Source organism: Neofelis nebulosa, chromosome X, assembly GCF_028018385.1.
Source record: "Neofelis nebulosa isolate mNeoNeb1 chromosome X, mNeoNeb1.pri, whole genome shotgun sequence".
Classification (NCBI taxonomy): Eukaryota; Metazoa; Chordata; class Mammalia; order Carnivora; family Felidae; genus Neofelis; species Neofelis nebulosa.
The window spans coordinates 64,741,313-64,767,808 of record NC_080800.1 but is presented as its reverse complement, the minus strand read 5'-3'; the positions used below and the strand labels follow the sequence as shown (position 1 = coordinate 64,767,808).

Here is a 26,496-nt window from a genome sequence, read left to right as displayed (position 1 = left end):
ATGGACCAGGTAAAGGCAGGGAGTGGACAGAGGCCTGAGACAAAGGAGGAGTGCTTGATCACTGGGTCACTGAGAGACGGAAGTTCCTGCGCCAGAGACAAGGGAGCTGGGTGAAGGCAATTCCACCTCTCCCTTGTGCGCACACACACTGATCCACCCCCGTAAGCTAAGTAGCGCCAAATAGCGGAGAACACAGCTATACACCAAGCCCTACCCAACTACACCCTCCAAGTACAATGCACAGAAGACCAGTACATATCACTCCACCTCCTTAGTGTACGGACTATAGAGTGCTTCATAGTTTCAGTTCTTCGGGAAACTGGATGTAACTTCATTCGGGTTTCATTCTGTTTTATGGATCATTTGTTCATTTTCTTTGCTTCTGCTTTTCATTAAATTATTTTCTTTTTTCTTTCTTTTCTTTATCTTTATTACATAAAGAGAAATTTACAGAAAGAGTAAAATGTTTTTTTACTTTATTTTTAATTTTTTTTAAGTTTATTCATTTTTGAGAGACAGAGGGAGACAGAGCATGAGCAGGGGAGGGGCAGAGACACAGGAAGACACAGAATCCAAAGCAGGCTCCAGGCTCTGAGTTGTCAGTACAGAGCCCGATGCAGGGCTTGAACTCACGGACTGTAAGATCATGACCTGAGCCAAAGTTGGGCACTTAACTGACTGAGCCACCAAGGTACCCCTGTTTTTCACTTTATTTTTAAATTTTTATTTGATTTTACTTTCTTTCTTTTATTCTATTTTATTATATATTTTTTTAATTTTTAAAATTTCCCTACCATTTTATTCTTTCCTTTTCCTTTTTCTCTATTCTGCCAAGCTTCGTTCAACAAGCAAACCAAAACACACCTGAGGTCTAGCTCCCTTTATTTGATTTTCTGCTTTGTTTTTAATTTTTTTAATTCTTAATTTTTATTTTACTAATTTTTTCTTCTTCAAAAATGACAAAATGAAAGAATTCACCCTAAAAGAACAGAAATAAATGACAGCCAGAGCCTTAATCAACACAGATGTAAGTAAGACATATTAAATAGAATTTAAAACCACAATAATAAGAATATTAGCTGGGGTTGAAAAAATCATATAAGTCACCAAGAATTCCTTTCTTGGGAAATAAAATAAATAAAATCCAGTCAGGCCAAAATTAAAATTGCTATAACCAAGAAGCAATCTCAAATGGATGCCACAATGGCAAGGATGAACAGATTAGAGAAGCTAATCACCAATATACAAGATAAAATTATGTAAAATAATAAAGCAGAAAAAAGAGGGAAACAAAGGCAAAAGATCATGATAAAAGACTTAGATTACTCAGTGACTTATTAAAAAGAAATAACATCCAAATCATAGAAATCCCAGAAGATGAAGAGAGAGAAAAGGGACAGAAGGATTATGTGAGCAAATTATAGTGGAAAACTTTCCTAATCTGGGGAAGGACACAGACATCAAATCCAAGAAACACAGAGAACTCCCATTTGATTCAACAAAATCTGACCATCACGAAGGCATATCATAATCAAATTCACCAAATACACTGTCAAGGAAAGAATTATGAAAGCAGCAAGGGAAAAATAGTCCTTAACCTAAAAAGGAAAAGAGATGAGGTTCATGGCATATCTGTCCACAGAAACGTGGCAGGCCATAAAGGAGTGCCAGGATATATTCAACATGCTGCGTTGGAAAAATATACAGTTACGAATTATTTACCCAGCAAGGCTGTCATTGAAAATAGAAGGAGAGATAAAGAGTTTCCCAGACAAACAAAAACTAAAGGAGTCTGTGACCACTAAACCACCCCTGCAAGAAATTTTAAGGGGGACTCTTTGAGTGCAGAAAAGAGAAAACAAAATTAAAAAGACCAAAAGCAAGAAATACTAGAAAGAACCAGAGAACATCACTAGAAACACCAACCTTACAGGCAACACAATGGCATTAAATTCATATCTATCAATAATTACTCTAAATACAAATGGACTAAATGCTCCAATCAAAAGACATAAGGTATCAGAATGGATAAGAATAAAAAGACCCATCTATATGCTGCTTACAAGAGACTCATTTTAGACCTAAAGACATGTGCAGATTGAAAGTAAGGGTATGGAGAACCATCTGTCATGCTAATGGTCATCAAAAGAAAGCAGGAGTAGCAATACTTATATCAAACAAACTAGATTTTAAAACAAAGACTGTAACAAGAGGTGAAGAAGGGCATTATATCATAATTAAGAGGTCTACCCACCAAGATCTAAAAATTGTAAATATTTATGCCCCCAATTTATTTTGTCAAATGCTTCCTCTGCATCTATTGAGAGGATCATATGGTTCTTATCCTTTCTTTTATTGATGTGATGAATCACGTTAATTGTTTTGCGGAAATTGAACCAGCCCTCCATCCCAGGTATAAATCCCGCTTGGTCATGGTGAATAACTTTTTTAATGAATTGTTGGATCCGGTTGGCTAATATCTTGTTGAGGATTTTTGCATTCATGTTCATCAGGGAAATTGGTCTATAGTTCTCGTTTTTAGTGTGGTCTCTGTCTGGTTTTGGAATCAAGGTAATGCTGGCATCATAGAAAGAGTTTGGAAGTTTTCCTTCCATTTCTATTTTTTGGAACAGTTTCAAGAGAATAGGTGTTAACTCTTCCTTAAATGTTTGGTAGAATTCCCCTAGAAAGCCATCTGGCCCCGGACTCTTGTTTTTTGGCAGATTTTTGATTACTAATTTGATTACCTTTCTGGTTATGGGGCCGTTCAAATGTTCTATTTCTTCCTGTTTCAGTTTTGGTAGTGTATACATTTCTAGGGATTTGTCCATTTCTTCCAGATTGCCCATTTTATTGGCATATAATTACTCATAATATTCTCTTATTATTGTTTTTATTTCTGTTGTGTTCATTGTGATCTCTCCTCCTTCATTCTTGATTTTATTTATTTGGGTCCTTTCCTTTTTGCTTTTGATCAAACTGGCTAGTGGTTTATCAATTTTGTTAATTCTTTCGAAGAACCAGCTTCTGGTTTCATTGATCTGTTCTACTGGTTTGTTTGTTTGTTTGTTGTTTGTTTCTTTTCATTTTGATAGCATTAATTTCTGCTCTAAACTTTATTATTTCCTATGTTCTGCTGGTTTTGGGTTTTATTTGCTGTTCTTTTACCAGCTCCTTAAGGCGTAAGGTTAGGCTGTGTATCTGAGATCTTTCTTCCTTCTTTAGGAAGGGCTGGATTTCTAGATACTTTCTTCTTATGACCGCCTTTGGTGCGTCCCAGAGGTTTTGGGTTGTGGTGCTATCATTTTCATTGACTTCCATATACTTTTTAATTTCTTCTTAAACTGCTTGGTTAGCCTATTCACTCTTTAGTAGGATGTTCTTCAGTTTCCAAGTATTTGTTACCTTTCCAAATTTTTTCTTGTGGTTGGTTTCGAGTTTCATATCATTGTGGTCTGAAAATACACACAGTATGATCTCGATCTTTTTGTACTTACTTAGAGCTTATTTGTGTCCCAGTATATGGTCTATTTTGGAGAATGTTCTATGTGCACTGGAGAAGAATGTATATTCTGCTGCTTTAGTATGAAATGTTCTGAATATATCTGTTAAGTCCATCTGGTCCAGTGTGTCTTTCAAAGCCATTGTTTCCTTGTTGGTTTTTTGATTAGATGATCTGTCCTTTGCTGTGAGTGGGGTGTTGACGTCTCCTACTATTATGGTATTACTATCAATGAGTTTCTTGATGTTTGTGATTACTTGATTTATATATTTGGGTTCTATCACATTTGGTGCATAAATGTTTACAATTGTTAGGTCTTCTTGGTCTATAGATCCCTTGATTATGATATAATGCCCTTCTGCATCTCTTTATACAGTCTTTATTTTAAAATGTAGATTGTGTGATATAAGTATGGCTACTCTGGCTTTCTTTTGTTGACCATTAGCATGATAGATGGTTCTCCATCCCCTTATTTTTCAATCTGTAGGTGTCTTTATAAAGGTCTAAAGTGGGTCTCTTGTAAACAGCATATAGATGGGTCTTGTTTTCTTATCCATTCTGTTACCCTATGTCTTTTGATTGGAGCACTGAGTCCATTGACGTTTAGAGTGAGTACTGAAAGATATCAATTTATTGCCATTATGATGCTTGTAGTGTTGGAGTTTCTGGTGGTGTTCTCTGGCCCTTTCTAATCTTTGTTGCTTTTGACATTTATTATATACATATTTTTTTCATCTTTTGTCCCCTCAGAGAGTCCCCCTTAATATTTTTTGCAGGGCTAGTTTAGTGGTCACATCTCCTTTAATTTTTGTTTGTCTGGGAAACTTTTTATCTCTCCTTCTATTTTGAATGACAGCCTTGCTGGATAAATAATTCTTGGCTGCATATTTTTCTGATTCAGCACACTGAATATATCCTGCCACTCCTTTCTGGCCTGCCAGGTTTCTGTGGCTAGGTCTGCTGCAAACCTGATCTGTCTTCCCTTGAAGGTTAGGGACTTTTTTCCCTTGCTGCTTTCTTGATTCTCTCCTTGCCTGATTTTTTTGTGAATTTGACTATGATATGCCTTGTTGATAGTCAGTTTTTGTTGAATCTACTGGGAGTCCTCTGTGCTTCCTGGATTTTGATGTCTGTCTCTTTCCTCAGGTTAGGAAAGTTTTCCATTATGATTTGCTCACATAACCCTTCTACCCCTATTTCTCTCTCTTCCTCCTCTGGGACCCCTATAATTCGGATATTGTTCCTTTTTAATGAGTCACTGATTTCTCTGATTCTTAAATAATGCTCTTTTGACTTAATCTTCCTCTTTTTTTCTGCTTCATTATTCTCTATAAGTTTGTCCTCTATATCACTGATTCTCTGTTCTCCCTCATCCATCCTTGCTGGCGCTGCATCCATCCGTGATTGCAGCTCAGTTATAGCATTTTTAATTTCATTCTGGTTATTTTTTACTTCTTTTATCTTTGCAGAAAGGGATTCTAATCTATTTTTGACTCCAGCTAGTACTCTTATTATCGTGATTCTAAATTCTGGTTCAGGCTAATCACTTAGATTCCACCTACACCTGCCTAAAGAACCCAGAAAACCGCAAGAGGATTAGCAGAACGGAGTCTCCGGAGCCAAGCGCAGACGAGAGGCCCACGGAAGAGGGTAGGAAGGGCGGCGAGGCGGTGCGCGCTCCACGGACTGGCGGGAGGGAGCCGGGGCGGAGGGGCGGCTCGCCGGCCAAGCAGAGCCCCCGAGTCGGGCTGGCAAAAGCGGAGGGGCCGGACGGACTGTGTTCCGACAGCAAGCGCCACTTAGCGTCTGGGAGGTCAGAAGTTAACAGCTCTGCTCAGAAAGCGGGAAGGCTGGAGGACAAAGGGAGGGAGAGCTGCTGAGCCCCCGGACGGCAGAGCTCAGCTTGGCGGGGAACAAAGGCGCTCGCCAGCGCCATCTCCCCCGCCCATCCCCCAGCCAAAATCCCAAAGAGAACCAGTTCCTGCCAGGGAACTTGCTCGCTCCGCGCAAACACCCAACTCTGTGCTTCTGCGGAGCCAAACCTCCGGCAGCGGATCTGACTCCCTCCCGCTGCCACAGGGCCCCTCCTGAAGTGGATCACCTAAGGAGAAGCGAGCTAAGCCTGCCCCTCCCGCCCCCGTGCACCTTGCCTACCCACCCCAGCTAATACGCCAGATCCCCAGCACCACAAGCGTGGCAGTGTGCAAGTAGCCCAGACGGGCCACGCCACCCCACAGTGAATCCCGCCCCTAGGAGAGGGGAAGAGAAGGCACTCACCAGTCTGACTGTGGCCCCAGCGGTGGGCTGGGGGCAGACATCAGGTCTGACTGCGGCCCCACCCACCAACTCCAGTTATACACCACAGCACGGGGGAAGTGCCCTGCAGGTCCTCACCGCTCCAGGGACTATCCAAAATGACCAAACGGAAGAATTCCCCTCAGAAGAATCTCCAGGAAATAACAACAGCTAATGAACTGATCAAAAAGGATTTAAATAATATAACAGAAAGTGAATTTAGAATAATAGTCATAAAATTAATCGCTGGGCTTGAAAACAGTATACAGGACAGCAGAGAATCTCTTGCTACAGAGATCAAGGGACTAAGGAACAGTCACGAGGAGCTGAAAAACGCTTTAAACGAAATGCAAAACAAAATGGAAACCACCACGGCTCGGATTGAAGAGGCAGAGGAGAGAATAGGTGAACTAGAAGATAAAGTTATGGAGAAAGAGGAAGCTGAAAGAAAGAGAGATAAAAAAATCCAGGAGTATGAGGGGAAAATTAGAGAACTAAGTGATACACTAAAAAGAAATAATATACGCATAATTGGTATCCCAGAGGAGGAAGAGAGAGGGAAAGGTGCTGAAGGGGTACTTGAAGAAATTATAGCTGAGAACTTCCCTGAACTGGGGAAGGAAAAAGGCATTGAAATCCGAGAGGCACAGACGTAACTTGAATCGATCTTCTGCACGACATATCATAGTGAAACTGGCAAAATACAAGGATAAAGAGAAAATTCTGAAAGCAGCAAGGGATAAACGTGCCCTCACATATAAAGGGAGACCTATAAGACTCGTGACTGATCTCTCCTTTGAAACTTGGCAGGCCAGAAAGGCTTGGCACGATATCTTCAGTGTGCTAAACAGAAAAAATATGCAGCCGAGAATCCTTTATCCAGCAAGTCTGTCATTTAGAATAGAAGGAGAGATAAAGGTCTTCCCAAACAAACAAAAACTGAAGGAATTTGTCACCACGAAACCAGCCCTACAAGAGATCCTAAGGGGGATCCTGTGAGACAAAGTACCAGAGACATCACTACAAGCATAAAACATACAGACATCACAATGACTCTAAACCCGTATCTTTCTATAATAACACTGAATGTAAATGGATTAAATGCGCCAACCAAAAGACATAGGGTATCAGAATGGATAAAAAAACAAGACCCATCTATTTGCTGTCTACAAGAGACTCATTTGAGATCTGAGGACACCTTTAGATTGAGAGTGAGGGGATGGAGAACTATTTATCATGCTACTGGAAGCCAAAAGAAAGCTGGAGTAGCCATACTTATATCTGACAAACTAGACTTTAAATTAAAGGCTGTAACAAGAGATGAAGAAGGGCATTATATAATAATTACAGGGTCTATCCATCAGGAAGAGCTAACAATTATAAATGTCTATGCGCCAAATACCGGAGCCCCCAGATATATAAAAAAGTTACTCATAAACATAAGCAACCTTATTGATAAGAATGTGGTCATTGCAGGGGACTTTAACACCCCACTTACAGAAATGGATAGATCATCTAGACACACAGTCAATAAAGAAACAAGGGCCCTGAATGATACATTGGATCAGATGGACTTGACAGATATATTTAGAACTCTGCATCCCAAAGCAACAGAATATACTTTCTTCTCGAGTGCACATGGAACATTCTCCAAGATAGATCATATACTGGGTCACAAAACAGCCCTTCATAAGTTTACAAGAATTGAAATTATACCATGCATACTTTCAGACCACAATGCTATGAAGCTTGAAATCAACCACAGGAAAAAGTCTGGAAAACCTCCAAAAGCATGGAGGTTAAAGAACACCCTACTAACGAATGAGTGGGTCAACCAGGCAATTAAAGAAGAAATTAAAAAATATATGGAAACAAACGAAAATGAAAATACAACAATCCAAACGCTTTGGGACGCAGCGAAGGCAGTCCTGAGAGGAAAATACATTGCAATCCAGGCCTATCTCAAGAAACAAGAAAAATCCCAAATACAAAATCTAACAGCACACCTAAAGGAAATAGAAGCAGAACAGCAAAGACAGCCTAAACCCAGCAGAAGAAGAGAAATCATAAAGATCAGAGTAGAAATAAACAATATAGAATCTAAAAAAACTGTAGAGCAGATCAACGAAACCAAGAGTTGGTTTTTTGAAAAAATAAACAAAATTGACAAACCTCTAGCCAGGCTTCTCAAAAAGAAAAGGGAGATGACCCAAATAGATAAAATCATGAATGAAAATGGAATTATTACAACCAATCCCTCAGAGATACAAACAATTATCAGGGAATACTATGAAAAATTATATGCCAACAAATTGGACAACCTGGAAGAAATGGACAAATTCCTAAACACCCACATGCTTCCAAAACTCAATCAGGAGGAAATAGAAAGCTTGAACAGACCCATAACCGGCGAAGAAATTGAATCGGTTATCAAAAATCTCCCAACAAATAAGAGTCCAGGACCAGATGGCTTCCCAGGGGAGTTCTACCAGACGTTTAAAGCAGAGATAATACCTATCCTTCTCAAGCTATTCCAAGAAATAGAAAGGGAAGGAAAACTTCCAGACTCATTCTATGAAGCCAGTATTACTTTGATTCCTAAACCAGACAGAGACCCAGTAAAAAAAGAGAACTACAGGCCAATATCCCTGATGAATATGGATGCAAAAATTCTCAATAAGATACTAGCAAATCGAATTCAACAGCATATAAAAAGAATTATTCACCATGATCAAGTGGGATTCATTCCTGGGATGCAGGGCTGGTTCAACATTCGCAAATCGATCAACGTGATACATCACATTAACAAAAAAAAAGAGAAGAACCATATGATCCTGTCAATCGATGCAGAAAAGGCCTTTGACAAAATCCAGCACCCTTTCTTAATAAAAACCCTTGAGAAAGTCGGGATAGAAGGAACATACTTAAAGATCATAAAAGCCATTTATGAAAAGCCCACAGCTAACATCATCCTCAATGGGGAAAAACTGAGAGCTTTTTCCCTGAGATCAGGAACACGACAGGGATGCCCACTCTCACCGCTGTTGTTTAATATAGTGCTGGAAGTTCTAGCATCAGCAATCAGACAACAAAAGGAAATCAAAGGCATCCAAATTGGCAAAGATGAAGTCAAGCTTTCGCTTTTTGCAGATGACATGATATTATACATGGAAAATCCGATAGACTCCACCAAAAGTCTGCTAGAACTGATACATGAATTCAGCAAAGTTGCCGGATACAAAATCAATGTACAGAAATCAGTTGCATTCTTATACACTAACAATGAAGCAACAGAAAGACAAATAAAGAAACTGATCCCATTCACAATTGCACCAAGAAGCATAAAATACCTAGGAATAAATCTAACCAAAGATGTAAAAGATCTGTATGCTGAAAACTATAGAAAGCTTATGCAGGTAATTGAAGAAGATATAAAGAAATGGAAAGACATTCCCTGCTCATGGATTGGAAGAATAAATATTGTCAAAATGTCAATACTACCCAAAGCTATCTACACATTCAATTGAGAATGTGTCTGTTTCTATTGCACAGCTGTGGAAATCAAAAACATGCTTAAGTCAATATGGTTTGATTCTAAATGGAATTATCTATTTCAACAATACCTAACAAAAATACAAATGCATATACTTTTTCACCTAGCAATTCCATTTTGAGGAATTTATCCTACAGATTTTTTTTATAAATTTGGAATAATAAATGTACAAGACTATTCATTACAATATTCTTTATAATCTCAGAAGGTTGGAAACAACTCGTGCTTGTTAATGGAGAACTGTGTATAATGGAGGACATCCACATAATGGAGTACTATGCAGCTGTGCAAAAATGTGGAGAAGTTCTATGTACTGATATAGAAAGATCTTTAAGATATATTGCTAAGTGTAAAAAGCAATGTACAGATGGTAATAGTGCAAATTATGCTACCTTTTATGCCATAAAAAGGAGGAAAATAACAATCTGTATTCTTGCTTGTATAGACAAATTCTGGAAGGATTCATAAGAAACTAAGAACAATCATTATCTATTGGGGGAGTAGATAAGGTCTAGGAGGGAATTTATTCATATATAGTTTTTTATACTTTACGGTTTTAAACCATGTCCAATATATTATCTATTGTCAAAAATTACCTTTTTGAAAGCTATGGTTGTGGAGACAAGAAAGAATTATCTTCTGCTTGATATAGTTTCACTTCATTATTACTTTTTGATCCCTTAGGTTTTCTAAATTAAGAGCACAGGATATAAATCTAACACTTAGTAGAAAAATGCCAACTTTTATTAATTCCAATATGTTTATATGGTTCTGTTTTCCAACTTAGGTGGTGGAAGAAAATGGTATTCGCAAAATTATCATTGTGCCTCAGACAATTGACTATCACACAACCATGCCTGCTCCTATACAACAAGTACCACACTTCATTACACCATCCTCTCCTATATATCCACAAGGTGCTCAACTTATGCGTCCCCCAACTCAAGGGGAATTTCCACCACCTTACATCAAAGAGCCTATGCCACAGCAGCTGCCACCACCACCACTACCACCACCAGCAACAGTTATATACCACGAGCAACAAGGTAGTATATAATTTTCTTAAACAGGAAATATTTTGAGTTTGTTAAAATTAACAGCTTTGGGAAAGTTTTGGGAATGATTGCATTTCATGCATGTATATTAAATTGATAAAAATAAGTACTGGTTTCTATCTTAGATAAAATGCTCATAAACATAATTTTCTATAAATTTTTTGAACTTTGATATAACACATGATTTATGATATTTATTTTTACTAATTGGGTCAATATAATCATACCAGAAATTTATAAAAGAATGTTTTGATTATTAATTTCATGCAGTGGTAATAAAAAAGATACTGAAGGGTCAACATTACAATCATCTTAGAACCTTAAAATTTGGAAGTGGAGATATTCCCTGGGAAAACACTATCTGTATTTGCTCATGTTTTTCTTTCTGTACATATCAAAACATTATAGAAACACACACACACATACCTAATATCTGTATTACAGGAAAATAGGGAAAATTTGAAAAGCTAAACATGGCTTATCAGTGTTTTTTTGCTGGTTTGAGGAATATATTAAAAAGACCCTGGGATAGGTAATTATTATAATTATTAAACAGCAGTCCATTGTCTCTTTTAGAAACTTATTCCCATGGAAGAGCAAATTATAACCAGTTTGATGAAAGGGCTGCTAAAATGGAAGAACATATGAAGAAAAATCTGGGAGAATGTCAAGGTGGCGTACACAATAGCTATATGGTTAACAACACCTCTTTGCTTGTGAACAAAACCAATGATTTCTCCAGTATTCCTCCTATTCCAAGCACTTACACTGTGGACTATGCTCCAAGTACCTACACTGTTGACAATACCTTAAGCACCTACACTGTGGAAAATACTACACAAAACTACACTGTTGACAATACATCAAGTGCCTACACTGTAGACAACACTTCAAGCACTTTCACTGTGGACAATGGTCCAAGTATGTACACTGTAAACAATGCTCAGAACACTTACACGGCTGACAATACTCTCTGTGCTTACACTGTTGACAACCCTCCAAGCACTAACATTGCTGATAATACTCCTAGCAATTCTTCCACCATGGGGACCATGTCCCTAGTACTCCCACTACAGACAGTGCTCTTCCTTCCACAATTGATAGTGTTCCAAACCCTTCCAGCACTAATTATGTCCCCACGGCTTCCACTTCTGACAGCACTCCCAAACCATCACCTATTGACAGCACTCCAAGCCCTTCCATTTCTGGCCATGCTTCTAACACTCCCATCTCTGAAAGTGCTCCCAGCACTCCCATCTCTAAAAGTGTTCCCAGCACTCCCATCTCTGAAAGTGCTCCCAGCACTTTGGCCATTGACAGTGAACTCACTGCTTCCAATGCTGCCAGCAATTCCAACACTGTCAGTGCTCATGTTGAGACTAGCCATGGAAAGAAATGGAGTGCTACAAGAAGTAGAGACATCAAGCAGAAACCAGATGGAAAACAAAACAAAGCATCATCAAATGCTGCAGAAAAAGGTAAGGTCAAGAGTTTAATTTTGTTGCCAATGAATAAACATCCTAATGTTTAGGAATCTCAGCACGTCTTAAATATTTAGGTGCCATTCTCTATTTTCATTTCCTCTTGTCTTCTTTGTATCCCTAAATCTAAATTCTTAATGAAACCACAGTTGAGATTCCTTTTTAAATCATGGAGAAATGACTATCCTCATGCAAAATGTGTCATGTATCTTATATGCACACGACATAATTTTTTTCTAGTTGCCTTCCAGTGAAACATTGCAGATTATTTTATAGTTGTAATTCACATTATTTCATTTAAATTGGGAACTCTGTCTTTTGTTGGAGTTTGTTTAATAATATACACTTTACACTGCTCTCTTCTTTTAAAACTTTAATGTAAATTGCTACCAGGTGTTTAGTGGTTCCCCTGGTGATGATGTATTTGTAGTTGGATGATAGATATCTAACTTCTTTCTCTTGTTTTTGCCAATGTAATATTTTATTTTGGGGTGTTTTCTTTTAGAATGCATAACAGAACGTGGAAAGTCATGCTGTTTCAGCATTGAGAAACCTATAGTAAGTAACTAAACTGAAACTTTAAGCATTCCTTTTAATTTACCTTTTCACTCTAAAATGTGCAAGTTCACTGATATTTTTCTCTAGTAAAGTTTTAATTTGAAGCCTTGACCTGGTTAAAATTTCATAATCTCCTTTAGCTATACATAAAGATTCAGAATGGCATTATTAAAGATAATATTAACGGCATTGTTTAATCACAGTATTTAAGCACCTAATATGAGGAGAACAATATTCTTAGCATCAAAAAGATGTAAGGAAAGATATATCATAAGTTACAGATTATATTTTTTAAGTGTCCCACTTGAATTTTTGTTATTTATTTTAGGTTTCTGATATTCAAACAAGATCTGCTGTTATTTCATGGAAACTACATGGTTCTAAGAAGTGTGATCACACCAAATCTCCTGTGACATTTGAACTGGCAATATCTAACAGTGGTAAAAATGGAAACTATAAAAATCTATATATGTAAGTCTCTTTCTTTTTAATCATCTCTCATTTCTCATAATTAAATTCAAATATTCTATCTAAATGTATAGACCTCAGCTTATACCTAGACTAAGTTCTAAAGATTTTTTCTGAACATTTTCCCAAGCTTTAAAAGCAATTTTCTACTAAAATAGTTTTACATGTGGTGGGAGGTTGCCAGGTCAAAATCCATGAAATTCAATGAATTGTAAGCATGTTAGTGCTGAGAAGGACCTTAAATTTCAACTGGGCAATTATCTTCAGTTTACAACTTTCCTATTTAACAAGTTTATAGTCCAGGGAGAAAATGTTCCCTCCAATTCTCCCTTCTCTTTTTTCACTTAGGTCATTTTAGGAAAAAAATTCACTTTATGGTTGGCCTTTGGTGACACACATGAGGTATTTGCATTGCAATGGGATTTATGACTTGGGCTTTCTTCAAATATTCATTACAGAAGCTAGTTATAAGGTGGAGCTATGACAGTAGCAGTATGAGCTTAGGAATGTGCTCAGAAGATAGAACCAGGACTAGGGAGGATAGAGTGGAGGACACAGCAAAATTATACCCAACCACTCTTAACAAACTCTCAACTGAATCAGGACATGCAGTCTGAAAAAGAACAAACCGAGAGACACAGTAGAAGGGAATCACAAGTGAGGAAGAAGGAGAAATTCTCTTGCCCACCAAACAATCGTGCAAGATATGTCAGAGATCTGGAGCTGTCTGTACAGCACTTTAAAAATCATAACACATCTTAAACTTCATTTTCTAAAATTTGTCATCTTTACACAGACACTCAAAGTGAAAATTTAAGTGTAATTAGTTATAATGAAAAGTTTTACTTCCTTTATAATTAGCAGGTAGAAATTTTAAATTTAAGAATTATAATACACAGTCTTCCACATTGGGTAGAGGGATGGGAAGATGTAAAATGTGATTAAAAGCTATTTATGAGGGGCGCCTGGGTGGCGCAGTCGGTTAAGCGTCCGACTTCAGCCAGGTCACGATCTCGCGGTCTGTGAGTTCGAGCCCCTCGTCGGGCTCTGGGCTGATGGCTCGGAGCCTGGAGCCTGTTTCCGATTCTGTGTCTCCCTCTCTCTCTGCCCCTCCCCCGTTCATGCTCTGTCTCTCTCTGTCCCAAAAATAAAAAAATAAAAAAATAAAAAAAAAAACGTTGAAAAAAAAAAGCTATTTATGAAATTAAGTTTTGCATGAGGTTACATGGTGGTCTTTTTTGGTGTTATGTATTTCATAAAAGTCTGCTTTTTATAAAAATATTCTAATCACCCTACAACCTTGAGTGGCCTTTGCTTAGAAGTATCAGTTTTTGCTTAAAAATAATAATCTTTTAGCACTTTTTGGAGGCTACTTCTGGGGTTAGAGCCTGAAGGAACTCTTTGAGTTGGTAGAGTACACCTACGTACTTATGACTGTTTCAGAAAGACATAGGTGTGAAAGCACAGCCACTTTATCCACTGTAGCAAATAGGTGCCCTCCCCAGAAAGATTTCCCTGTGTAACTGAATGAATAAATTGCACAATGCACAGTGTCCTTGAGGCTTTTCATATCAACACTATTTAAAATAAGCTAATTAAAGATAAATCCGTATTATTACAGTGTGAAGAAGTTGTAGTGGTAAAATTATAAAATTTCATTTCTTAAAGCCATATTAATTTAGCATGCAAATGAAAAATTTGAAGTATTAGTATCACTTTTTTGCATTCATATAAAATGGGCTAAATTTATCTAAACTTCAAGAAAAATTGTGCTTCTTTGTTTATCACTTGAATATATAAGATTACGACTGTTAATTAGCTATTAAATATGTGTGAGATCATTTATAAACAAAGATTATGTTCACAGTGGTGATAGAGTTACATTTACTCTACTTGATCTACAACCATCCATGGCCTATTTTGTAAGGTAAGAACTCCATCCTGCACAATCTCCACCCACCCTGTAGCCAGGAAGACTCCCCAGTCTGTATCAATTTACTACTTATGTTTTCTGCAGTCAGGCTTGCTACTGCCAGGAGCATGGCCTTTCCTTCAAGCTTCAGAACAGCCCCCCGAAAATCCAACATTAGTTTACTTTTTGTCATTTAGAACTGATAAGAGGGTGATTTGGGAACCATTATCTGTAACAATCCAAGTTTGCTCTATTAGAAAATGTTTTATAAATATCTCCTAAGGTATATCTGGAAACTGAAGTACCCAATTTAAAACATGTTAGGATAAATATCTGAAAGCTTACAACTATCATTACATTTTTAGAATCACAACCATAAGAGGCTCAGCACACAGAACTGTGTCTGAACTGGTTAGCTTCACAACTCCAGGTTGTGAACCAGACCCTCCACCTGCACCCAGACTAATTAACCGATCCAAGAGCAGCCTGAATTTACAGTGGAAAGTAAGTATTCTACCGCCAAAGTCTCCTCCACTTTTTAAATACATTCTTTCTACTTTGTCCTGAATTTTAAATATGAAATTATGCATGCCCCACCTGATCTATTTCCCTAGCACTTTCCCTTTTCCATAATCGTCTTTCTCTTCAATCTATATCAAGCATCAAGTAAGTTGAGAAATGTCAATCAGAATTTCAATTAGTAAAAGCTGAAGTGTCAATTTCTACAACCTAAATTCATTTATAAGTACCACATGCTAACCAATTGCGCCAATGGAGCTCCACTACAACCTAAACTTACTTATAATTGTAGTTACCAATAAATCTACCTCTTAACTTATTTAAATACTAACTTCCTTTGTCACATAAAACTTAGAAAACACAAGACCTAGAATTTGAGCATGCCTTATAGACTGTAAAAAAAAAAGTGCATTTTAACTTTAAAATCTGGATTGCTTTAAAAGCAAAATGTAAGCAAGTTTAATTTTACAGTAATTTCAATCACCTTAATTATATAGTGTGTTTATGTGTATATATATATATATCTACTGTGTAAAAACATCCCATCATAATTTTATCTTTTTGATATATTTAGGGTTCCAATGATAATGGTTCCAAAATAAATGGCTTCCTTTTGGAATGGGATGAGGTAAACTGTTCTATTTTGGAAAAACACTTCTTTATAAATGGTTATTAATGTTATGGTAAATTTTTATATTTGCAACATTTTATAATATTCTAATATTTTGTGTCTATGATTAAGGGCAAAGATGAAGACTTCAAAAGTTGCTATATGGGTACCATGAAACAGTACAAAATCCTTAAACTAAGTGCTTCTACAAAATATTCATTCAGAATAGCTGCCAAAAATAACTTTGGCTTGAGGTACGTTGAATTATTGCAATATTTAAAAGTCTGCACTTCAATAAGAACCTGAAAATAATTTTTCCACATTAATTTATTTTTCAGTGATTTCAGTGAAATAGCAGTTTTCCATACATCAGGAACTATGCCTCCAACACCTTTACCTCCTAAGCTAAAAGAAGCAGGAATCTGTAATTTGACACTAGAATGGTGTGCTCCAACTAACACAAACCCAAATGACAGTCTTACTTATGTACTAGAAATGGAGGAAGAAGGATCTGTAAGTTTTCTTTCCACATGTTTTAATATTAAACTTCAGTTTTAGGTACAATTTATATGCATTTTATACTAAAAAAACCTTAGATTTAAGCTAATTTATTTTTTTAAGTTTTTATTTAAACTCCAGTTAGTTAACATACAGTGAAATATTAGTTTCAGGTATACAATTTAGTGAGTCAACACTTACATAAAACTCCCAGTACTCATCACAATAAGTGCATTCCTTAATCCTTATCACCTATTTAAACCATCCTCCTACCCACCTCTCCTCTGGTAATCATCAGTTTGTTCTTTGTAATTAAGACTCTGTTTCTTGCTTTGTCTCTCTTATTTTTTCCCTTGGTTTGTTTTGTTTCTTAATATCACATATGAGTGAATCATATGGTATTTGTCTTTCTCTGAGTTATTTTGCTTAGCACTATACTCTGTAGTTCCATCCATGTCTACTAACAATCAGTTTATTCTCTGTAGTTAAGAGTCTGTTTCTTGGTTTTCCTCTCCTTTTTTCTCCTATGATTAAGTTAATTTCTACTCAATCAAACTGTATGATTCCTGAGTCTCTGTGTTCTGGATGGGACCAATGCAGAGCCAAGGTTAGGCAAACCAGCGCAGGGAGATTTTCCCTGAAAATTAGCTAAAAGCAGCAGCACCCATAACAACACAGTAGATACTCAGTGAAACATGTTAGTTCTTCAATTTTGGGCCTATCCCAGATGACCTTGCATGGTCACAGAGATCTTCTGCATACTTCTACCTGGGCAAACCCTTTTCTTCATCTCCCTGGATTCCTGATGTGGGTGGGCAAACTGTTTCATTACATTCTGAACTTTCAAGTCTATACTAAATGAGCTAGTCAAGTTAAAAAGCAGCTGTAAATTTTATATTATGTATATTTTACATTTTAAATGAAGAGACTAACATTAAGAAGAGTTCTGTATAATTAATATGCTAAGCGCCTTCATATACATTATCTCATTATATCCTGAAAAAAGAAAATGAGCCCTTTAAAGTAGAAAGTATCAGGGTGCCTAGGTGGCTCAGTCAGTTGAGCATCCAACTTGGCTTTGGTTCAGGTCATGATGTGGGTTTGAGTCCTGCATCCGGCTCCATGCGGAGCCTGCTTGAGATTCTCTCTCTCTCCTTCTGCCCCTCTCCCCCACTAACTCTCTATATATAAAATAAATAAAATGAAAAACAAGTTAAAGTATCTCCTTTTTTTTAAGAGAAACTAAGGTTCAGAGAGACTAAGGGACTTGCTCAGGACCACCCAGATGGAAAAAAGTTGAAGTTGGAACTTGAACCCAGGCCTGCCTGATTCCTAAGTTTATTGTCTTTCATTTCCAGGGCTTGGGTTTTAAACCTAAATATAATGGAGAAGACCTCTCATTCACTATAAGAAATCTTCAGAGAAGTACTACATACAAATTTAGGGTATGTAGCTATAATTTCTAAATTTGTATCATAATTTAATATTAAATTATACTCATCACTGGAGATAAAAAGAAATGTCTTTTTTGGTTGAAATTAAATGTTATTTTGCATTTAGTTCTCAGAAATTTTTAGTCAAATAACTCGCTTTATAATATTATTTGCAAATTATGCACACTTTCAAATCAGACATTTATTTCCAGTGGTCAACCAAGGTATTCTCTTTTACTCAAACAGATTTTTGCCTACACTTTGGAAGGAAGGAGTAACCCCAGTGGAGAAGTAAAATACACTACTTGTCCAGATAAGCCTGGATCCCCTAAAAAACCATATATAAAGGGAAAGATCTATGCACACAGAGTAAAAATTGGATGGGGTAATGTTTTTGTATTTAAAATGTACTCTGTCTTAATATTAACTACTGAGAAGAAATCTTTCCTAATTGCCCTCAGCTTTATGAAATATTCTCTTAATTATTTACATAGGAAGTATTTCACCATATAAATTAGTTATAAGTGACGTTTTTCCAGTTCTCTGTTGAGTTCTCTATTGCTATCTCATTAATTCACACATGAACAAATCATTAAATTTTTATGAGTCCTTAACAACTATAGTTATTCCAAGTAAGAGTATACCTAATATAGAGGCCACAATTAAAACAATACATCAATGATAAATGTCAACTTGACAAGAAAAATATTTTTATAAATTGTTTTGCCTCTAAACTGGAAAAATCAATTTCAAGGTACAAATATTTAGTATTTTAGTCTTTTCCAAAGAACTTTAAAATCTCACTTTAAATGTTTGATGTCCAATATTAATATTCTATTGTGTCATGTTTATATTTTTTCTCCATAAAAAATTAATTTATAAATTTCCAGTGAAAGACTTTTAAGTTTATTCAAGAATAATTTTAATTTTACTTCTCTTTCCAGAACCACCAAAAGATAATGGTGGGACATACATTTCACGTTACAGTTTAGAAGTTAGTGAAAATTCAGATGGTAAGACATTATGATTTTTTTCAAAGTTAAATTACAGGGTTTTTTTAAGTTTTTATTTAAATTCCACTCAGTTAACATCCAGTGTAATATTAGTTTCAGGTGTACAATATTCAATACTTCCATACAACACTGGGTGCTCATCACAACAACTATGCATCAAGATTTTTTAAAATTTTTTTTATGTTTATTAATTTCCTGAAAGAGAGACAGAGTGTGAGCAGGGAAGGGGCAGAGAGAGAGCGAGACACAGAATCCGAAGCAGGCTCCAGGTTCTGAGCTGTCAGTGCAGAGACCAACGCAGGGCTCGAACTCACAGACTGGGAGATCATGACCTGAGCTGAAGTCAGATGTTTAACTGACTGAGCCACCCAGGCACCCCATATCATGATTTTTTTTAAGTTTTTATTTTGAAATGGTTTATACTTACCTAGAAGTTGCCAAAATAGTATAGAGAATTCCCATATATAACCTTCATTCAGCTTCTCCTAAAATTAATTTCTTACATAACCATAGTGCAATTATCAAAACCAGGAAATTGGCATTGGTACAATGCTATTAACTAAACCCCAGGACCTACTTAGATTTCTCCATTTTTTAGTGACAAATTATGTTTACTTACTGATCTTTTATTATTTTATGTCTAGTTCTATAAGGAATATAATTATTTTAAGTAGGTAACTGGACCTATTGTAAATAGGAACTGGACCACAGTTAATTTCCAAAATGCCTATTTCTTGGCATATACATGAGATAATAATGGGGCCCATAGCATTTATAAGCTACCTATAAATAAATTGGATAAATTTGCTTTCATCCCTTCAGTGAATTCCTGGAAGATAATCTACAATGGAACCACAAAGGAATTTCTATATGATCACCTGCAACCTGGTACTACATATAAACTGAGAGTCTTTTGTACTTCACCTATAGGTCAAAGCCAGGTGAGGAAACAAAGAGGGAAGTTTTTAAATTAAGGATTTGTGTTTTAAAAATTGTTTTAAAAACTGAACTTGAATTTAATATAATCATAAGGTATTTTGTACCTCTCTTAGCCTTCAGATATATTGACTATTCAAACACCTAATCTTTCTCCTGAATCTTGCCATCCTCCACCCTTGAATGGTGCGGCAAAGACCAGAGAAAACAACATCAAATGTGGTGAGTCTTCTTGTAGGATTTGAATGACTTTACCTAAATTACTTGTTTTGTAACATCTGATTTTAATTAATTAATGTTATTAAGGGGCAACTGGGTGGCTCAGTCAAGCATCCAACTTCAGCTCAGGTCATGATCTCAGGGTCCATGAGTTTGGGCCCAGTGTCGGGATCTGTGCTGACAGCTCGGAGCCTAAAGCCTGCTTTGGATTCTTTGTCTCCCTCTCTCTCTGCCCCTCCCTGACTCACTTCTTCTCTCTCTAAAAAATAAACATTAAAAAAATTAAAATTAATGTTATTAAAGCAGAGCAAGTAGGTTTTTCAACTACAAAATTGAATATTTAGAATATTTAGAAAACTGTTTCTTTGTAATTGAAATCACAAAAATTTCTGGAGTATAATTAATATTCAATGTTATATTAGTTTCAGGTGTACAACATATTGATTCAAAGATTCTATATATCACTGCTCACCACAATAAGTATAAATACCATGTGTCAATATTATTGATTATATATATTCCCTATGCTGTACTTTTCATCTCCATTGCTTATTTTATTTTTATTTTTATTTTTATATTTATTTATTTTTGAGAGACAGAGTGAGACAAAGTGAGAGTGGGAGAGGGGCAGAGAGAGAGGGAGACAGGATCAGAAGCAGGCTCCAGGCTCCAGGCTCTGAGCTGTCAGCACAGAGCCCGACGCGGGGCTCGAACCCACAGACCATGAGATCATGACCTGAGCCGAAGTCGGACACTCACCCAGCTGAGCCATCCACGCGCCCCTTACTTACTTATGTTATAACTGTTAGTTTATACCTCTTAATCCCTTTTATATATTTTCCCATCCCCCCACCCACCTCTCCTCTGGTAATCACCAGTTTGTCCTTTGTATTTAAGAGTCTGGTTTTTTGTTTGTTCATTTTTAAATTCCACATATAAGTGAAATCATATGATATGAAATAATATGGTCTCTCTGTATGACTCACATCACTTAGCATAATACCCTCTAAGTAAATCCATTTTTTAATGGATTTTTAAACTTTTTAAGTGTCTTTAAATTAAATTTAAAAGTTAATTGACACAAACTAATATAATTTGTATTTTCTGTTACTTTATTATGTGCTTTGACATTGTGTCTTCTAAAATTATTTTGTGTTATTTTAAAGTAACACCCTTAAAATTATTTGCAATTTTTTAAGTTTATTTTGCACATTTTTGTAGTTTATTTTGTACATTTTTGTAGACAATCCTCCCACTAATGGAAACTCGGAAGCATTTGCAAATGTCAAAAAGGCAGAAGGTATCCAAGATGACAAACGAAGGCACCCTGGCTCCAAAGTGAGATGCACAGTGAGTAAATTAATTTCTGAAGAATCCAGTTTCTGGTTAAAAGCAGTGAATAGTGCTGGGGAAATTATATTGTTCAGTTGTCCCATTCATAGTTCATTTCACTCTGGATGAATATATGCTTCTACTTCCTGTCAAGATAGGGAGTAACTGTACCTGCACAATCATTTTTGTGTTTTCTTATTTGTTTGTGTTTATTTGTAGTCTGGATCTCATTCAATGAAGTGTGAAAGTGCACCAGTCCCAAGCCCTCCTTCTCAATGTGGTACACCTATGGTAACCTGCAAGGGTCCAACCTGCATTGCTGTTAGCTGGGAGGTGTGTTCTCAACTTATTTTTTTTAATTTTGTTCCATAAGAGCGCAGCAATTGCTTTAGTATGTTTTTGAAAGTACACAGCTCCCTAAAGAGTCAGAGTTTAGATTAAGGTCCCATAAGTCTTGGATCATGATTCTAGAACACACATAAAACCTGATACTAGTACTATTAGAAATGCTAAGACTATAGTAATCTTGCTTTCCAGATCCTATTTTTATGGAGATTATTAATTTGAAAACCAAATAGACTATTAATAGGTAACTAATTTAATTCTTAAAACCAAAATATGAGGTAATGAAATTAAATGAATTTATAATAAAAAAAACAAATAAATAAATTTATAGAATCTATTATTTTTTTTAAACTTCATTGGGAAATCTCTGGTCATGTTTGTTTGCATGTAACTTTACAATATGACACATTAAAATGTGGCTATGAGATAATGAAGCTTAAAAAAATGTTTTGCATCACCATAAGAGACTCTTAAAATTTTTTTAAATGTTTATTTATTACTGAGAGACAGAGACAGAGCATGAGCATGGGAGGGGAAGAGAGAGGAGACACAGAATCTGAAGCAGGCTCCAGGCTCTGTGCTACAGAACCCGATGCATAGCTCAAACTCACAAACTGCGAGATCATGACCTGAGCCGAAGTTGGAAACTTAACCACCTGAGCCACCCAGGCGCCCCAAGAGACTCTTAAATACAGAGAACAAACTAAGGGTTGATGGGAGTGGGGGTGGCGGGGTGGGGAAAATGGGTAATGGGCATTAAGGAGGGCACTTGTTGGAATGAGCACTGGGTGTTATATGTAAGTGATGAATCGCTGGATTCTACTCCAGAACCAAGACTACACTGTATGTTAACTAACTTGAAAATTAAAAATAATTAATTAAAAATGTTTTGCATTCATGTGAATACATTCCCATTTAAGCAAGCTTAAAAAAGTCGGCCTAATTATTAAGCCACCTAGGTAACTTTGAATTTTTCTTCCATTTTTCCCAGACTCTAGCAGAGGGTTTCTAGTATTGACACAAAAGCTTTTAATCTGATAATAATAAATGACAGGTCTAATTACAGCACTGTACAAAATCCAGAGACTACTAGAATTTGTGTTTTATCCCACTATAATCAATAGTAATGTTAAGCAACATTAATATATCTAAGAGTGCTCTTTTTTAAGTAAGCTGTTTGAGAATAATATTAAAATTACAAACAGGTGGGGCGCCTGGGTGGCGCAGTCGGTTAAGCGTCCGACTTCAGCCAGGTCATGATCTCGCGGTCTGTGAGTTTGAGCCCCGCATCAGGCTCTGGGCTGATGGCTCGGAGCCTGGAGCCTGTTTCCGATTCTGTGTCTCCCTCTCTCTCTGCCCCTCCCCCGTTCATGCTCTGTCTCTCTCTGTCCCAAAAATAAAAAATAAAAATAAAAAAAATTACAAACAGGAATTAATCAAATATGTGCAATTAGCCAATCTTTTCTCTTAATTTTGAGACTTTTAATGTCAATTACAGTGCTCTGTCTTATGTTTAATTATTTCTATTCTTGTCTATATCTCATACCATTTAATATATGATGAGTTTTGACATCAAAAGATCATATTGTAATTCTCCACAGTATCTAGTATAGTGACAATTTATAGAAAAAAATCAATTTCTGTTTTTGTTGAATCTTTTAGATTCCTGTATGTAATGGTGCCGAAATCACAGATTACAGACTAGAGTGGGGAAAAGCTGAAGAATCGATGCACTTGATATATACTGGCCCTTGTTTGAGCTATGAAGTTAAAGGTCTCATTCCTGCAACTACATATTTTTGCAGAGTTCAGGTAATCCTAACAGTTATTTCAATGTAAACAAGAGAACAGTTATTAACCTATGCTACCCACATCCATAATACTGGCACCATTTCCAGTGTAGTGAATAGAAGGGAGTCACAGAATTCCAAATGCTAAATATTCCTCATGTTCAGCAACATCATTCTGAGCTTCTTCATCTGGCATTTGAAGCCCCCCCATAATCTGGAACCTACTTTTATTCCAACTTGATCTGCCATTATGTTTTCTACAGTTCTGTTTCCCAAATTACCTTGAACTTAACAATCACCTGAAATGCTTGTTTAAAATAGATTCCTACACTTCCACTCAGACCTACTGAATCAAAATTTCTAATCCAGTGACTTGTTAATCCATAAAATTAAAAAGCACTGTAAGTGATAATTATAATTAGGAAAAATGTCAGAAACCATTTCAAACAAACAAGTCTATTCTACCACCACCCCAAGTATGCCTTGTACATTTGCTCATACCTTGTTTTTGCCTGTCTTGTCCCATAAAATCAAGCTTTTGCATGAATGCTTCCCTGAAAACCATAGCTAGAAGTGATTTCTTTCTCCTGTGAATTACCATAATTGTAAGACTCATAACTTTAAGATTAGGGGAGACAATCCAAATTTATAATGATCTCATATATTGTCCCTATCAACTTAAGTAATCAAATCCTAGGAGCCCTAATACTAAGAATCTAAGCTCCATCTCCCAAATTGTCTTCAGCACTGGAAGTAATTTTTAAAAATCCGTTGTTAACTTTTGGGTGTCTATATTTTTTGTTGGAAAAATGCTCTTACAATATATATTTATTAGTGAGGAGGCCACTGTGGTTGTCCAAAGGATGGGTGAATTTATGAATATTAAGGATGCTACAATGGGAATTCCGGGACATTAATGGATTTGAAACATATTAGAGAGGTAAAAATCAACGGAATAGGATCCTGCCAAGACAGAGTGTCCCCATACCTCCCAGACCCTCCCTTTTGTAACTAAAAAAATCTGAACATAACACAACAAACAGCACAAGAAGACTCCGAATGGTGGAAAGAAAGAAAAATGTAGAAAGGCAAAGATCCTAAGACCTCATAACTTGAGAAAGAATACAGTAGTGAGCCCCCTGCTAGACTTATCACCTCACACATGTCCCAGAAAGGGTATGGGAGAAGCCTCCAACTCAAAATTGCAAACAGGAACAGACAGGAAAAAAACCTCCAGAAAAAGCATGCTTCCCCTCAACAAAGTGACTAGGAAAATGCTAGCCTAATCACAGAAAATCTCTTAAGTAATTCCCACCTTACTCCAGCCAAAAATCAATTGAAAAAGCACACACACTCCTGTCCTTCTTCACCCCTGAAGTTTCAACAGGCAGAGTGGGAAGCTGACCATCCAACCCACCCCAGAAACAACAAGGAACATGCTCCAATTTCCCTACCAAGTGGTTTCAGTTTCAGCAGGGCCAAGCATGGAATTGATCTTTCATTCCTTGCATATCAAAAGCAGGCAGTGCTCTGCTCCCATTCCCCTGTCAACTGGTGTCAGTAATGGCCAAGTAGGGATCTTAAGATCTTCCATACCTCTCTGATGGAAGCAGGAGGCAGCAATATAATCCCCTTGAAGGGTTAGTATTGGCAAACTGAACCTCCGCCACCGTCAACCAGCAGCAATAGACTGACCAAGACTGATATAATTCAGGCTAGTCAGCACTCTACTTTCTTCCTACTCCTGTGTCAATAAGGCCTAGTGAGAAGTTTAACCTAAATTTCTACCTACCAGCACTAAGACTGAATAACAATCTGGGAAATAGAGCTAGTCAACACTCATATTCCTCCTTCACCTGCTATCAGCAGGGTGTGCTGGAGAGCTCAGCCTTTATCTCTACTCAGCATCAAAGATGCAAATCTAGGTGGTGAGAGGCTATATTACTTGGCACCCCACTCCCCCATTCCCTTCCCATGGTGTCATTTAGACCCTGCTGGGAACTGAGACCCTACTGGGAACTGAGTTTCCACCTCCACCCTACAGGAACACAGAGATGTTAGTCAGATCTCCATTTCCCCCTTCGTGGTATCATCAGGAACCTGTGGGGGGGCTGAGCTTAGTCCACACTCAGAGACAGTAATACAGTGCAAATAGTTGCTCTACTTCTGTTAGAAAGGTGTCAAAAAGGTGTAGATAGGAGAGGAATTTCCACCTTACCCAACTTTGCACTATACTTCTAAGGGATACTGCTTACTATGGTAATGATTAAATATAACCCAGACTCTTATAATATAATATTAAAAATGTCTAGAATAATCATTTGTTATAATGAGGACCAGGGAAATCAGAACCTGAATGATGAAAACAATCAAAAACAATTAATTCATCTGTGATGAATCAGAAATTTGAATTATCTGATAAGGATTTAAGTAACCATCAAAAAATGCTTCAACAAGCAATTATGAGATACCTTGTAATAAATTAAAAAAATATTAAAAATCTCAACAAAGAAATAAAATCTATAAAAGAGATAAAAATTTATACAAAAGAACCAAATGGAAATTATAGAACTGAAATATATAATAACAAAAATAAAAACCTTACTGTATGGGTTCAAAAGTAGAGTGGAGATGACAGAAGATAGAATCTGTGAACTTGAAGGCAGATTAATAAAATCTTGAATACATAAAAGATTTTAAAGGAAAAAATTGAACAAGGTTTCAGGGACATATGAAAAAATAACAAAAGAGATAATAGTCATATCATTAAACTCCCAGAAGGAGAGAAGAGAAAGAGTGTGAACTAGAAAATTGTCCAAAGAAATAATGAAAACTTCCCAATTTGGGGAAAAACATAAGCCAAAATATTAAAAAAACAGAATATCTAAAATAGGATAAATGTGAAGAAATCCACACCACCAAAACAATTCATAATTAAACTTCTGAAAAAAAAAACAAAGAAAAAATCTTGAAAGCA

General features: G+C 36.5%; 1 protein-coding gene across 1 annotated transcript; it reads left to right on the top strand.

Annotated features, from left to right (window-relative positions):
* Positions 1–25,853, top strand: LOC131502085 (fibronectin type III domain containing protein 3C1-like). The gene is made up of 19 exons (XM_058712713.1): positions 1–9; positions 10,138–10,396; positions 10,982–11,337; positions 11,436–11,883; positions 12,392–12,444; positions 12,773–12,915; positions 14,780–14,839; positions 15,190–15,328; positions 15,918–15,971; positions 16,086–16,207; positions 16,292–16,466; positions 17,810–17,896; positions 18,131–18,269; positions 18,829–18,897; positions 19,720–19,838; positions 19,950–20,055; positions 21,296–21,402; positions 21,604–21,717; positions 23,392–25,853. Exons 1-19 carry the CDS (start codon positions 1–3, stop codon positions 23,566–23,568), a joined length of 2,736 nt encoding a protein of 911 aa, XP_058568696.1. The 3' UTR covers positions 23,569–25,853.
* The last annotated feature ends 643 nt before the right edge of the window (positions 25,854–26,496 follow it).

Coding starts and splice junctions, on each gene's coding strand:
- LOC131502085 (XM_058712713.1), top strand. Junction 12,916..14,779: donor AACTATAAAAATCTATATAT/GTAAGTCTCTTT, acceptor TTATGTTCACAG/TGGTGATAGAGTTACATTTA. Junction 19,839..19,949: donor CACCTATAGGTCAAAGCCAG/GTGAGGAAACAA, acceptor TACCTCTCTTAG/CCTTCAGATATATTGACTAT.